Raw genomic sequence first — 15,217 nt, forward strand, 5'->3', positions numbered from 1 at the left:
GATGTTGCAGAGGAGTTTTTTTTTTTGTTCACATATGGTTTGGCCCTGACAGCCTCTGAGGACCCAAGCCATTTCTGAGATTCCGCAACTACAAGACACTTCAGAGGCAGCACACTTTTCAGGAGGTGCTTTAATAGCCAGAACAGCGGCTGTTCTAGTCATTGCGCAGTCGCCCTCCGAAGGCCCTCGCCTCCCCAGCGCTCTGGAGCGGGGTGGGGGGGGAAGGGAGAAGGGGGAAAGGGGAAACCTCTCGGCCGGGGCGGTTGTGCGCCTGCGCGGGCAGCTCCGCAGCCGGCTCCTGGAACTCAGCGGGTGGCGGCCGCTGAGAAAAGGCCATGAGGGAGCTTGGTGCGCCCCAAAAGCGTCCTCGTTGCGGGAGTCCCGACCCCCCTCCGGAGCACGCCGCGGCGCTTGCCGAGGCAGCAGGCGCGGAGTTCCAGGACGATGGCGATCCCCAGAGCTGGAGTCCCGAGCAACTGTGCACCTTCCTCGACCATCAGGGCTTCAGCGACCCGGCGCTGCTCAGCCGCTTCCGAGGTAGCCGGCGAGGATGGGGGTGCGGATGGGGCCACGCCCAGCTCCAAGAGGGTCAATCCGCTCCTCTCACCAGCTCCCCAACCGTTCCTGCCGGGACTCCCGGCTTCTGTGGCCCGCTGTCCAGCACCCCAGCAGCTCTCCAACCACCCCTACAGGGAGCCCCCTACTTCAGTGCCCCCTCCTCATCCAGCCATCCTGGCAGGGAGCCCCCCCCCCAACTCTCCAGTTACACCTGCAGGGAGCCCCTTTCCGTGGTTCCCTGCCCAGCCTCTCCTCCAAGGAGCCCCTTCACCCTCCCGCTCTCCACTGGCCCTCCTGGAATCCCTACCCGCATAACCTGATCAGCTAACCCACACCAGCTGCCCCTTAAGTAACCCACTTTTGAGACTCCTTCATGATTGTCAGCTAATTCCCCCCAACTTTGTGTCCCCCTGGAATCCCACACACACACCCTTAGCTCTCAGTCCTCCCCTTCATGGTCCCCCTAGGGTCCTACCCGTATTTCCCCGATGACCTCCTGTTCCTCAACGACTGCTTTTTCAATAACTGCGGTGGCATGGTGTCCAGGACGACCCCTCCATCTCCCAGGCCTATCCACTGACCCTCTCTAACTCCCCCCACCCACCCCATGACTTGGTCATTGACTTCCCCTCACTGTTTGTTACTCCACTCCGTCAACACCTATACTGGCCCTTTTCAAACTCTCCCATAAACCACTTTGGTCACCATCCTTTCATTTGATTTCTTAGCAGGAGCCCCCTAGGAGATCCCCTAGCCCACTCCAGGAGACCTTTATTGGCCCCTCACCTTGCCAGCTTCCCACCTGACCAATGCCCAATATGCCATAACTGAGTGGGCTGGTGGAGGGAGGGTGGGAGATTTGGAGGCAAAATATGGAGTTGGGAAGCCTCCTGAAGTGGGTAAGTAGACTAAGGGGAATCCAAAAAGAGGGGTGTAAATAGGGGTTGTACATAGTAAGTTACTAATGTTTAAACTAAAGCTGTGATGGGAGTGGAAGCCAGACTGGGGTAACCAAGGTAGATTGTTCTGAGGAACAGGTGAACCTCTGATGATGGAGCCAATTAGTGGCCTAATTATTATCCCTGGCAGATGAGAAAAGCAGAGTTTGGGCGTTACTTGGTTGGGATTGTAATGAATTAGTAATGCCAAGCTTCTGAAAGGTGGGAAACTGGTCATTTTGAAGTATGTCAGTCTGCATTACTGGTAAATAATAATTGGTGATGAAGTTTGTGGCTACGAGGACTTAGATACAGCCTGAGCATATACTTTTAGACTCAGATTGGGCCTGCTTTTTGCAGAGATTCAGTGTTGACTAAATTGCTCGGAAAGAAAGGTGAGTTACACTGCCAATCTTTTTTGCTCTGTTAAGCACCCAGCAAGTGTCTTTGCTGTTGTGGTTTCCTAGCAAACTATAGTTTTGCCACATCATAAGAAGTTGTGCTTTAATAGATCTTTCTTTCTCCTCTCTTTAGTTTCCATTCATCACGTGGACTTTTTTTTTTAAGAGATATCCTGTAAACATCTATCTTTAGCCTTGGTTGCCAACTCAATATGAGGCCCCTGTTGTAACTATTTTGGCTGAAATAATGCAGGCTAACCTCAGTGTCTTGTTTAACCACTTTTGAATCAGTTCCAGTATTGGGAAAAAAAAGCATTCTTTTGATGCTGAGTATGAAAGCGAAGAGCAAAACACCTATTTACTATTGCCAGAAGTGGAAATTGTTGTTGGCTGGTTTTGATTTGCAACTTCAATCTTTGCAAAGAATTCTCCTCTTATGGGGTTAAGAGTTGCTGGGAAACTAGGGAGGAGGAGAAGGGGAACCCCAACACAACCCAAACTTTCAGTTCCTCATTCTTTTCTCCTCAACTCTGAACAGTTGCAGCTGTGGGGCTCCCGGGTTGGTTCTTGAACTCTACTCTTTCCTCATTCCTTCCCTTAGTGTTGGTTCTTTCATTTTCCTTTTCCTAATTCCTCCCCAAGTTTAAAAAAAAATTGGTGAGTGAGATCCCAGTTTTCTGACTGGTCGTTTATAGACTTAATTCATGTTTCCAGACCAGGGGGATGTCCTTGATAGCATATCCCAATATGTTCTCTCTAAGTGAAGAAGTCTAATCAAGTACCAGTTTTTAGTTAAGTGATTATATTAAATACTAATAATTAAAATGAATAAAAATGTAATTTGTTGCTTAGTAGAATTTAATGTAGATGTTCTTTATGTGTATTCCATTAGAGAAATGTTTTTGATAATTTGATGTTCAATACCTAGCAGTTTTACTGGGCAAAAGAAATACTACTTTGGATTTTTGTCTTTTGGGAAGGTAGTCTTTTCTGCTTGGAAAAGCATACTTAAAACTTCTTATTTCTCCCAGAATTCATCTGCACACGTAGTCTATTAGCAGATATTTGAATAACTAACCTATCTCCAAATGATTTTTATGGAGGTTGTGGGATTAATATCTGAGGAGAAAATATCCACTAGCAATAGGCCTTTTATTTATTTATTTTGAGGTAAGGCATCCCTCCTCTCATCTTTGCTAGTACAAGGGTCCAGTCACACTATCATTTATTTATTTATTTATTTATTTGTTTGAAGCCCTTACCTTCTGTCTTAGAATCAATACTGTGTATTAGCTCCAAGGCAGAAGAGTGGTAAGGGTAGGCAATGGGGGTCAAGTGACTTGCCCAGGGTCACACAGCTAGGAAGTTTCTGAGGCCAGGTTTGAACCTGGGATCTCCTGTCTCTACGCCTGGTTCTCACTCCGTGGAGCCACCCAGCTGCCCTCCACACTATTGTTTGCAGAAGAACTCTGATTTATATTCTACTCCCTTTGACTTGGGTGGGTTTCCTAGATATGAAATGATATGAAACATGTAAATAAACTACAAGAAATCTTTACTGATTCCCTTAAATGCTAAAGCATCTCTTGGAGATTCTTGATTATCTCTAATCCTATATATGTCTTGTTTGTATCTAATTGTTTGTATGTTGTATCCCCCATTAGACTGTGAGCTCTTTGAGAATAGAGAGTCGTTAATAGTCTTTTGTTGACTATTCAGTGCTTGGCACAGAGTCCCTCATTAAATGTTTGTTGCTTTGACTCAAAGTGTATAAATCACTATATATATGATATATATCTGAGAGTTGTTATTACTTGTGCTGGCCGATGTGCTAGAGGAGATAGAGAGTTTAGATAAGACACATCTCCTGCCATCAAAAATCTTAATGGGTATTGTAGGAGGATAAGCTATCCACACATGATGTAATTCACAGAGTTCCTTGATAAAGTACATTAGAGAAGTGTGTGAGATGAGTTTTGAGGGTCTAGGACCTTACCAAGTGGTGGAGGAAGAGAAAAGAAGGAAGATCTGCACCTCAGAAATTATTTCAGTCCTGTGACATAATAAAATGTCTAATGAATTAATGAATTTGTACTTCAAGGAGGCAAAGCCCTGTCCTCATTCCTCATCTCTTCTCTCTGTACTCTCCCTTGACTGCTGCATCCATTTCTGTGGCTTCCTTTAGTAATGGGGAGGACTCTCAAATCTTTGCCCCATGTCATACCATTTCCCTGAGTTCCAAGGTTGCTTTTTGCTTTTCCACATGCTTGGTTAATATACATTTACCTGGATGTTCCCATGCAAATTTAAACTCAGCATGTTTAAAACATCATCTTTTCTCCAAAATCTGACCAGCTAACCTTCTAATTTACTGATTTCTGTTGGTGGTACTAACCATTCTTCCAGGTATAAAACTTGAGTTAGTCCTAAATCTGGTTTTTACAATATCTTAATATCTCCCCTATTCTCTCTCATTCCCACTGCACTGCTAGTTAATTCTTTTTTTTTATACTGTTGTAATAATCTCCCGTCTGGCTTCCTTTAACTTGGCATGACCAGCTGGTTAGGATGAGTAACTACAGTGATTTTTAGTAGTACAAGCAATTGTAAAAAAACAATTAGATTGTAAAGCAGAGGACTATGGGCATGGAATTCAGTGTAAGTTCACGCTATTAGATAGGGTTATTGTGTTGGTTGTTATTGTTTAAAATTTTTGGTTTGTTACAATAGTCAAGGAATGTTAAGAGGAATAACCGGTGCAAAAAAGGCAACAATAAAATTAAAGGGAAGTGGACAAAATGACAAGATTTGGGCAAGGACTTGATAGAATCACTTGCGTGTAAAGAAGGATGGCAGTCCCAAAAGTCTGGATTGTTGTGTGCTTTTCTGTTCTTGCCTTTAGAAAATAAATTCATACATTAGTCTATGGTGGTAGTTTTCTCTGAAGTACCAACAGATAAATGTGGCATACTCTTAACCTTTTATAGCAAAAACACAAACACAATACTCTTCAAGTTACTTTATATTTTTAATCATAGATGGGTTAGTACTCTCCCTTTATATCACACAGATGAACTTGCAAGGCTTTTGCACAGGTCATATAGTGAATTTATTTCCTGAAAATTATATTTGAAGTAAACTTAATGTGTGTATAAAGACAAGATGTATTAAAATATTAATCTTAAAAATTTTTTTCATAGAAAACAAAATCAGAGGTTCTCAGCTTCTCCACCTTGATGAATCTCTTCTTGAAAACCTTGGAGTAAGGTAAGAATATTGCTTACATTGAAGGGTATCAAAATACACTTAAAATAATTCCCTTTAGGGGGCAGCTGGGTAGCTCAGTGGATTGAGAGCCAGGCCTAGAGACAGGAGGTCCCGGATTCAAATGTGACCTCAGACACTTCCCAGCTGTGTGACTCTGGGCAAGTCACTTAATCCCCATTGCCTAGCCCTTACTACTCTTCTGCCTTGGAACCAATACACAGTATTGATTCTAAGATGGAAGGTAAGGGTTTAAAAAATAATAATTCCCTTTAAAGATTTTCCTCTTTTTGGATTATTATTTAAGTTCTTAATTTTTAGATAAGATAAAAGACAAAGATGTTAGTAATGGTTTTACAGAAACCTTTTTTTATATGGAAGAAATTTGGCAGGGGGGAAGTAGCATATTTTCTTTTCTTTTTCTTTTTGTAACTCTTACCTTTCATTTTAGAATCCCAAGTATTGGTTCCAAAGCAGAAAAGCAGTAAGGGATAGGCAATTGGAGTTAAATGACTTGTCCAAGGTCATACATATAAGATATATCTGAGGTCAGATTTGAACTTGGACCCTCTCATCTCCAGGCCTAACTCTATCCATTGAGCCACTTAGCCAACATTCAATTTTCAATCTGATCTTTCTTAGTTGAAAAATTTTGCTTTGTAGTAAATGTTTTTTAGTATCTAGCTTCTCAGTCTTGAGTTATTTTAAAGAGCAACAGATTACATATAAAGATAATAGGGAAAAATATTTCCAAGAAGACCTAAGGCTGCAAACATACCTTAATTTCTTGGAAACTCCTTTCAAATTTGTCACCTGGTTAGCACTTGATTTTAAATCTTCATTGGTAATTTAATTTTGGGAAAAAACCCAATTAGCAAGATTCAGTTATACCTTTTAATGTTTGAGTAATTTTATCCCTGGATCAACAGCTAATCTCTTAAGACTCTCTTAAGGTGTCATATGTGTTCTATTCAAAGGTGCTTCTTAAGCAGTTTCTGCAGGCTTTGGAGTTAGCTTCCCCCAGTGCTGGTAATATTGGAATATAAAATCTTGTTAGGAACCCAGTATTTCGAATTCACTACACTTTATACTCTTGTGGAAAAGTTATTAGACTGGCAGTCAAGAGGTCTTTTGTTACTAGTGTAACCTTGAGCAACCAGGCAGTCTATATACAATTATTATATGTCAGCCACTGGAGATACAAAGGGAAAAAAAAAAGTAGTCCATGTGCTCACGGAGAGACAACAGAAATGTATCCAAAAAATACATGACAAATTTGGTGGAGAGTCATTAGCATCTCTTGGGAGGCTCTAGAAAAGTCTCTTTTAAAAGATGGTATTTGAGTTGAGCTTTGAAAGAAACCAAAGATACTAAGAGGTGAGAATGAGGAGAAAATTCATTTTAGATATGGAGAACAACTCATTCCAAAGCCCAGGGATAGTAGACGGAGTTTTGTGTATGAGAAAGAGCTTAAAGCCAAGTTTGGCTGAAGCAAAGAGCTTGTAAAGGAAGCAATACATAATAATGGAAAGGTAGATTGGGGTCTCGTCATGAAGGGCTTTACATGCCAAACAAAGGAATTTGTATTTGATCTTTGAAGAAGTGGAGTTTGAGGAAGGGAGTGACATAGTCAGATCCACATTTTAGTACTGCCATCTTGGCAGCAATTTGGAGAATGGATTGGAGAGGAGAGAGATGAGGGCTAGAGGTCATTTAGGAGGCTCTAGCAGTGGTCCAGATGAGAGCCCCAGGGAAGGTAGTAGCTGTGTGAATGGAGAGAAAGGGATAGATTTGTGAATGGTGTTGAGGTAGAATCTACAAGGTTGAATTTGTTGGTTGAGGAAGAGTGAGGAGTCAGGGAAACTTTAGAGTTTTAAGTCTAGATGACTGGATAGATTGAGATGCCATGTACAGTAACAGGTTAGTTCAGAAGAGAGGAGCAGGGAAGTGGGGAGGGAAAGAAAATAAATCATGTAAACATGGAAAAATATTTAAAAATTTTAAAAGGAGGAAAAAAAAGTAGAGGGGGTAGGTTTGAGTGGGAATGCTAATGAGTTGCTTTGGACATGTTAAATCTGAGATGCCTACAAGAAAGATATCTGGCTGGAAATGTCTAATATGTAATTAGTCAAGGTGCTGAAGGACTGGGGCTCCCAGGAGGGACTATATATAGCTGGATTTATAGATTGAGGACCTGTCTTGATGATAATTGAACCTGTGGGCACTACCGAGATCACCCAGAGAGTGGTAGAGAGAAAAGAGGGCCTAGGACCTTAGTTTGGGAATAAGAACTAGAGGAATATTCAGTCTGTTAATAAATAGTCAAAAAACAATTATTAAGCTCTTGCCATGTGCCAGACATTGTGGTAAACCCTAGCAATATAAAGAAAGGCGAAAGACAATTTCTACTGTCAAAGAGCTGAAAGTCTAATGGGGAAAACAACATGTAAATGGCTGTCTACAAATAAGCTACATATATAGATACGTTGGAGATAATTAGCAGAGGGAAGACACTAGCATTAAGGGGGATTGAGAAAAACTTCTTGTACAAAGAGATTTTTATCTGAGACTTGAAGAAAGCCTGAAGTGGAAATGAGGAAAGGGAATTCCAGGTAAAGGGGCATCCCATGAAGGAGCCCAGAATTGGGGAAATGAAGGGTCTTGTTCAAGGAACAACAAAAGGAGCCCAGTATCACTAGATGGAAGACTTTGTGGGAGTGAGTAAAGTAGAAGAAAACTTTAAAGAAAGGAAGAAGGAAAGTTATGCAAGGTTTTACTGAGGAGTAGTAGCCAAATATAAGAACTGAGAACCAAAAGAGTCCTTTCTGGGCCTCAGTTCACTTTTCTGTAAAATAAAAGATTTTTCTTTGGGATAAAGAGAATGGAAAAGTGAAAACCTTTGCTAAAAGACAGGTAGCTGGTCAGGCACCATCACCTTACCTATATCCCTCAGAAATAGTTTCTGTTTCTATTGATAAAATGGTCAGAGCAGATAAAGGGGGGGTGGTGGGAAGTGTAGCATAGGAGAGAGAGAGGATAGAAATGCAGATTTGAATTCAGGTTATAATACTAACTATGGGACCCCACAGCAAATCAGTTTACTTTTCTTAGCCTCAGTATTCTCTTCTATGAAATTGGATGATGATAATTGTGCTAATTACCTTTATGGGTTGTTGTATGGAAGGGAAGTACTTTGCACACCTTAAAATGTGATACTAGGTTCTTTTCCCCCACCAATCACCACTTAAAATAGATTTTAAAATGATAACAACCTGGTGCAATGAGTAGGAAGCTGACCTAATGTCAGGAAATCCGAGGTTTGTGTCTTGTCTTTGACTCTTAATGAGTCATCCTTGGGGAAGTCTCAACTTATCAATCATCTTGTCACATTCCATCCCATCCTGTCCTAAGCCCAGGACCTCCTTGCCCAAACTCTTGAGATTCAGTCCTGGCATGGATCCTAATCTGCTTGGGTGGAAGAAGTTCCCTCCAGCAGAATGAGTCCCAAAGGGAACAAGTACCTTCTTGTGACAAGTGTTGATTTTCAGTGGAAAATTTTTGAAACATCATCAGATATTCAAAGGGGCTGGGCATTTGATAAAAGAAGAAAAGCTTGCAGAATTTTGAACTAGCCATATACAATGAGGTGAATATTGTCAGAGTCTCTGCCAAGAGATTCTGACTGTTATATCTGACAATTGGCTTCAGGCAGCTTTTGGTTTTTCATATATTACTTTTAGTTTCATCGTTTAGCATAGGTTAGTAAGATAGAATTTAAATCTTAGTTTAGTGAGAATATAGTTTAAGGAGCCCTGTTCGCAGGCAAGAAGAAGCTGAATAGAAAGCAGTTAGTTTAGGGGGGGAGGATTATTTAGAGATTTTAGTATTAGGTTAAGAGATTTCCTATCCTATTCCTAACTCATAGTTTCTATCCTTCTATTTCCTCTCCTTACCTCTACTATAGAACAAATAAATAAAGAGTTGTATCCAACTGCTTCTGGCCTTCCATCCATCACTTACAAGTTAGTTTACCCTAACTGCTTAAGGACAGTTTATCAACTGTTTATCCATAAATATTATCAATAACAGCTTCAGGTTACACATAACAGTGATGGACTTAATAAAACTTCCTTTAACATAAAACTCCTGCTCTTTTTTTTTAATTTTAAATTCTTTACTTAATTAGTTAATTTAGAACATTTTTCCATGGTTATAGAATTCATGCTCTATCCTTCCTCTCCTCCCATTCCTCCCATAGCCAATGCACAATTCCACAGGGTTTCACATGTGTTATTGATCAAGACCTATTTCCATATTATTGATATTTGTGCTAGGGTGCTCATTTTGAATCAATATCCTTAATTATATCCCCATCCACCCATGTGATCAGGCAGTTATTTTTCTTCTATGTTTCTACTCCCACAGTTCTTTCTCTGAATATGGATAGCATTTTTTCTCATAGGTCCCTTGGAGTTGTCTTCGTTCATTGCATTGTTGCCAGTAGCAAAGTCCATTACATTCGATTTTACCACAGTGTATCAGTCTCTGTGTACAATGTTCTCTTGGTTCTGCTCCTTTCACTCTGCATCAATTCCTGGAGGTCCTTCCAGTTCATTATTCCTTTGAGCACAATAATATTCCATCACCAACACAATTTGTTTGTTCATTCCCAATTGAAGGGTATACCCTCATTTTCCAGGTTTTTGCCACCACAGAGAGCGCGGCTATAAATATTTTTGTACAAGTCTTTTTCCTTATGATCTCTTTGGGGTATAAACCAGGCAGTGCTATGGCTGGATCAAAGGGCAGGAAGTCTTTTAGTGCTCTTTAGGCATAGTTCCAAGTTGCCATCCAGAATGGTTGGATCAGTTCACAACTCCACCAGTAATGCCTTAATATCCCAATTTTGCCACATCCCCTCCAACATTTATTACTTTCCTTTGCTGTCATTTTAGCCAATCTGCTAGATGTGAGGTGGTACCTCAGAGTTTTTTTGATTTGCATTTCTCCAATTATTAGAGATTTAGAGCACTTTTTCATGTGCTTATTGATAGTTTTGATTTCTTTATCTGAAAATTTCCTATTCATGTCCCTTGCCCATTTATCAATTGAGGAATTGTTTGATTTTTTTATATAATTGATTTAGCTCCTTATAAATTTGAGTAATTAGACCTTTGTCAGAGGTTTTTGTTATAAAGATTTTTTCCCAATTTGTTGCTTCCCTTCTAATTTTGGTTGCATTGGTTTTCTTTGTACAAAACCTTTTTAATTTAATGTAATCAAAATTATTGTACATTTTGTAATTTTTTCTAACTCTTGCTTGGTCTTAAAATCTTTCCTTTCCCAAAGATCAGACAGATATACTATTCTGTGTTCACCTAATTTGCTTATAGTTTCCTTCTTTATATTCAAGTCATTCACCCATTCTGAGTTTATCTTGGTGTAGGGTATGAGATATTGATAAAACTCCTGCTCTTAATGAGACAGAATGAACTTAATAAAACTCCTTATAGCTATGTATGTTTTTGATTAGGAAAGTCTAAATTCCAGCCATAATCTTTAATGCTGAATTGTGTACTTATCACTCTGAATATGAATGATTTACAGCACCATCATCAGCTGATATTTATTGTGGGCAGAGTGCATTAGGGAACTAGGAGGCCCAGTGAATGGGGTCTGAAAGACTCCTGGCTTAAAATACTAGCTCAGTGACCTGGGGCAGGTCGCTTGCCCTTTTTTGCTGCAGTTTTCTCATTTGTCAGAACAAGCCACAGGCGGAAATGGCAAACCATTCCAGTGTTTTTGCCTAGAAAACCCCAAATGGGTTGACAAGGAGTTGGACACAATTAAAAAAAGAGTGAACAGAAACAACGAAGTATATTAAAGGACTCTAAAGAAATATAGCATTTTGTCAGTCTAGCTTTCAGATGGCTGAAAAGAACAATCATCTAGCTATCTGGTGAGTATGATTAGAAAAACCTTATTTGCTTGGAAGATTTATTGAAGTGATTTTTGAATTATTGATCTCTAGGTAGTTAACCTGATTTTTAAAAAATCGTTTCTAAGCAGAATCAGAGACTTTTTACTCGGCAAATTGTGACTTGTGTATTTTGGTGTTCTGGGACCCCCAGGTCTTCAGAAGAGAGACAGAAGCTGCTGGATTGTGTCTGTAAACTGAATCAAAACTATGAAGATACAATGAAGGTAAGTGGGATTTTTTTTTAAATCCTTAATTTCTATCTTAGTTATAACCCCAAAACAGAAGGGCAAGGGCCAGGCAAAGAAGGTTAAGTGACTTACCCACCATTATACAGCTAGGAAGTGTCTGATTGCTTGGTTGCTTTTCTTTTTCAAAAGAGAAACTAAAGTATTGGGATTGCTTTCTTATAACCCCACTTTGTGAGCAAGTAGCACTTATCAGATATATTCTGAATGTTGTTGAATGTGGCCTTTATTACATTTTCTTTAAAACGAACTATATTCTAGTGACTTACAGTTTCATGTATAGGTAGGTAGGTAGTGCAGTGGAGAGAGTGCTAGGCATGGAATCAGGAAGATCTGGGATCAAATTTAGCCTCAGACTTAGCTGTGTGACCCTGGGCAAGTCTCTTAAGCTCTGTTTTCCTCAGTTTCTTTAACTGTAAAATAAGGTTAATAATAGCACTTTCCTTAACAAAGTTGTGAGGATTAAATGAGGTAATATTTATAAACACTTAGCACAGGGCGTGACAGATGGTAGGTGTGATACAAATGCTTATTTCCTCCTTCTCTCCTCGCAACACCCCCAAATCATTTTCTGTGTTACTTTATTTGTGGAAATGCCCTTTTTGGTCCTGGGCACAGAATAAAAATCTACATTTTTTTCAGCTAGTGAATTTTTATTTATTTGTTTGTTTGTTTTGAGCCCTTACCTTCTGTCTTGGAATCAGTACTGTTGGCTGATAAACCCAATTCGTCAGGGCTGGCCCAAGTGACCATAATTGCTCACTCAAGTAGCTGCTTGATGGCGACAGGTCTGTGCCATGGCTCAGGAAGTGTAGAGGCAGTGGATCCGAGCCTTGGGCATACTTTGCTTTGTACATCTTCCTCCTTGCAAGCAGCTTTGTGCTTAGCCATCATTCTCTAATCCCAGGACACTCTAATAGCCAGATGTCCCATCTGGTCTTCATAGAAGCCTGGTCCAGGGTTCTCACCTTTGTCTGCCACCTTTGACAATCTCTGTTAGACAGGATGCCTGCAGACCCAGAGGTGAAGGATGCTGAGGCTTATGGCACCATTCCTTCTAGCTTTCTCAGTCTCTGCAGTCTTGGTGGCTTCAGAGAATTTGTCCAGCTCAGGACAGTAATGTAGTGTTCAAGTGACCAGCCACTGTCTTGGGGGATTGGGCAAGAGTGTCCTTGAGCCCTGCACCAACCTTCCTGCTATTCTTCGCTGCTTCTTTTTTTTAACCCTGACCTTCCATCCTAGAATCAGTACTGTGTATTGATTCCAAGGCAGAAGAGTGGTAAGGGCTAGGCAATGGGGGTGAAGTGACTTGCCCAGGGTCACACAGCTAGAAAGTGTCTGAGGCCATATTTGAACCTAAGATGTCCCATTTCAAGGCCTGATTCTTGATCCACTGAGCCCCCTGAGCTGCCCCATCTTTGCCACTTTGAACTGAACTGGTACAGTGGTGACTATCAGAGTGAGGTAGCTGCTGGGATCGAGTTAGCTGGAAGATCACTAGCCACTGCCTCAAGACAACTAGCTATTTAGCCAGCACCTCAGGAGTCAGTTTCTCAGCAGCTGACTTTTACAGATGCCTTTTGTCTTCTTTCTCTCAGTCATTAAATCTTACTTTAAAAGCCTAGCTGCTCTCTCCCTGGACAGTTTGAAAAGTCAAGCCTCTCAGTCTGCACCCCTTTGTCCCCGAATTTATTGGCCACTTCAAGGTTGATAGCAATACACTCCACAGTTGTGTTTGCCACCTCTGAGCAGATTCTGTTCAGTTGTCCTCAACTTTTATGGAATAACTAAGGAAGTTGATGCAAAGACCCCACTTAAATATTGTTATTGTTGCTAGACTAATCAAAAAGTTACACTTGTATACAGTTATTTGGTTGATGCTGATACTTAAGCTTTGGTATTTGAAGCAAGTTCTAGAGAATTGGGCATCCCTGGAGTCACGAGGACTTAAATTCAAATCTGACCTCACATACTTCCTAGCTATGTGACCCTGGGCAAGTAGCTTAACCCTATTTGCCTCATTTCCTCATCTGTAAAATGAGCTGGAGAAGGAGGTGGCAAATCACTCCAGTTTCTTTGCTAAGGAAACTCCAAATGGGATCATGAAGATGATGATTGGGATTTAGCTAGTTGACTTTAACAACCACAAAAACAAACCTAGAGTAAATCTCTATTGCTGACTAATCTTTAAGACTTCTTAAGCCTCCTTAATGCTACTGTGATGTTTTGATTAGAATTCTGGTTTGTTACTCAGGAAACCATGTATAACGAGTGGGATATAATCCGTGACTTCTCATAAGAAGTATTATAAAGATTTTTTCCTTTAGCCTCCACCTCAATAGTTTCAAAAACAGTAACTAGGAATTAGTGCTCCCCCTCCCTCCAGGATCCTGTAGAATAGAGGTATCCTACCTCCACACCTCCATCTCTAACACAAAACCTTTTGGCCCCTTTTGCCTGTCTACTTGGCATTCCAGAGAGGGGTGATTTAGTATGGAGATAAGCTCCAGGAGATGAATCCAGGACTTCTATCCAAGGACAATTTAAAACTTACATAACTTCCTCATCTTCCTGGTACCCTAATGTCAAAAGATGTTCTTGTCCCATTGTATATGTGTACTATGTTCCTCTTTTGAACTCGTTGGCTGTTCTTTAAAGCCTTAAATTAGGAGTCAAGGTTCCACCTCCCAGGATCTGACAGTAACACACAGAGGGGAGGAGGGAGATAAAGGGGAAGGCTTGTGATTATGGATTCTTTAAATTGGTTGTCCTCTTTCACAAAAGAAATAAAGCTGCTGTCTTGCACCCTAGCTCTGATTCCAAGACTTTGTCATTTTACCTTGGGGGAGAAGGGAAAGAAGTCTACTGTTAGAGATCCTCATCCCAGACAATAACATTTTTTCAGGCAAGTGTAGAATCTTCAACCGATTCTTACTATTCCATTTGTTACGATTAAAAATGATAAAGACTGGGATTATGAGAGAAATTAATATTTTAATTGCCATGGTCATGTTGGTAAAATATATATGACCACACCTGACTATCTTTAAAATTACCGCCCGTCTGTATCTCCACCCATCTTCCTAGTCTCCCACGCCAGAGAGCCCACTCAGGTAACAAAGAGGCCTTCTCCAAGCTGCCCTATACGTCTCTGACATCCCCACGTCCAAAAACCAGAAATCCATTGGATCACGGGGAATGTAATCTCAAAGTCCCCACGTGTCCACAGGAAGTTTGTAAGATACTTTTAAATGGCACCTCCCACAATTCTAAACTCACACATTCCTTACATATTTCAGAGTCACCATTTTGGCATACTTAGATTTTTTTTTTCCATTGAAATCCTTCTTGTGTCCATGGGATATTTATTTTCAGTTATCTTTGTCTTAACTTAGAGAGATAACGTGATTCTATCCTCAGTCTTGTGACTTTAAATCCCACTTTTGACGCATACTAGTTGTATGTGTCACTTAACCCCCTCAGTACTTCTTACACCTTCTACACTGAAATCACAGATGTGGGCCAGGACCTTATATAGTTAGAGAAAATGGACAAGTAAACGAAGTGAGCTTTGGTTAAGTGTTTACTATGTGTCAGACACTGTACCAGGTGCTGAGGAAATAAATAAGCGTGATGGACCCCACTTTCAAGGAGTTTACATTTGAATAGTAGAAATCAACACAATAAATTTCATATAGTTTTTTAAGCTTTAAAATTTTTTTCATAACACATAGAAACAAAATTTTTTTTTAACCATTACCTTAGAGTCAGTACTCTGTACTGGTTCCACGGCAGAGGGGCTAGGCAATGGGGGTTAAATGACTTGCCCAG

General features: G+C 40.5%; 1 protein-coding gene across 2 annotated transcripts in view; it reads left to right on the forward strand.

The window, feature by feature from the left end:
* The first annotated feature begins 327 nt into the window (after window positions 1-327).
* Window positions 328-15,217, forward strand: part of SAMHD1 (SAM and HD domain containing deoxynucleoside triphosphate triphosphohydrolase 1) — a 60,684-nt gene continuing 45,794 nt past the window's right edge. For both annotated transcript variants that reach the window (XM_044664334.1, XM_044664335.1), the window contains exons 1-3: window positions 328-537; window positions 5,098-5,164; window positions 11,293-11,365. In XM_044664334.1, the coding sequence (XP_044520269.1) occupies window positions 336-537; window positions 5,098-5,164; window positions 11,293-11,365 (342 nt within the window). In that variant the 5' untranslated portion in view covers window positions 328-335. The remainder of the gene's footprint in view (window positions 538-5,097; window positions 5,165-11,292; window positions 11,366-15,217) is intronic.

The sequence above is a fragment of the Gracilinanus agilis genome, chromosome 2 (genome assembly GCF_016433145.1).
Source record: "Gracilinanus agilis isolate LMUSP501 chromosome 2, AgileGrace, whole genome shotgun sequence".
Classification (NCBI taxonomy): domain Eukaryota; kingdom Metazoa; phylum Chordata; class Mammalia; order Didelphimorphia; family Didelphidae; genus Gracilinanus; species Gracilinanus agilis.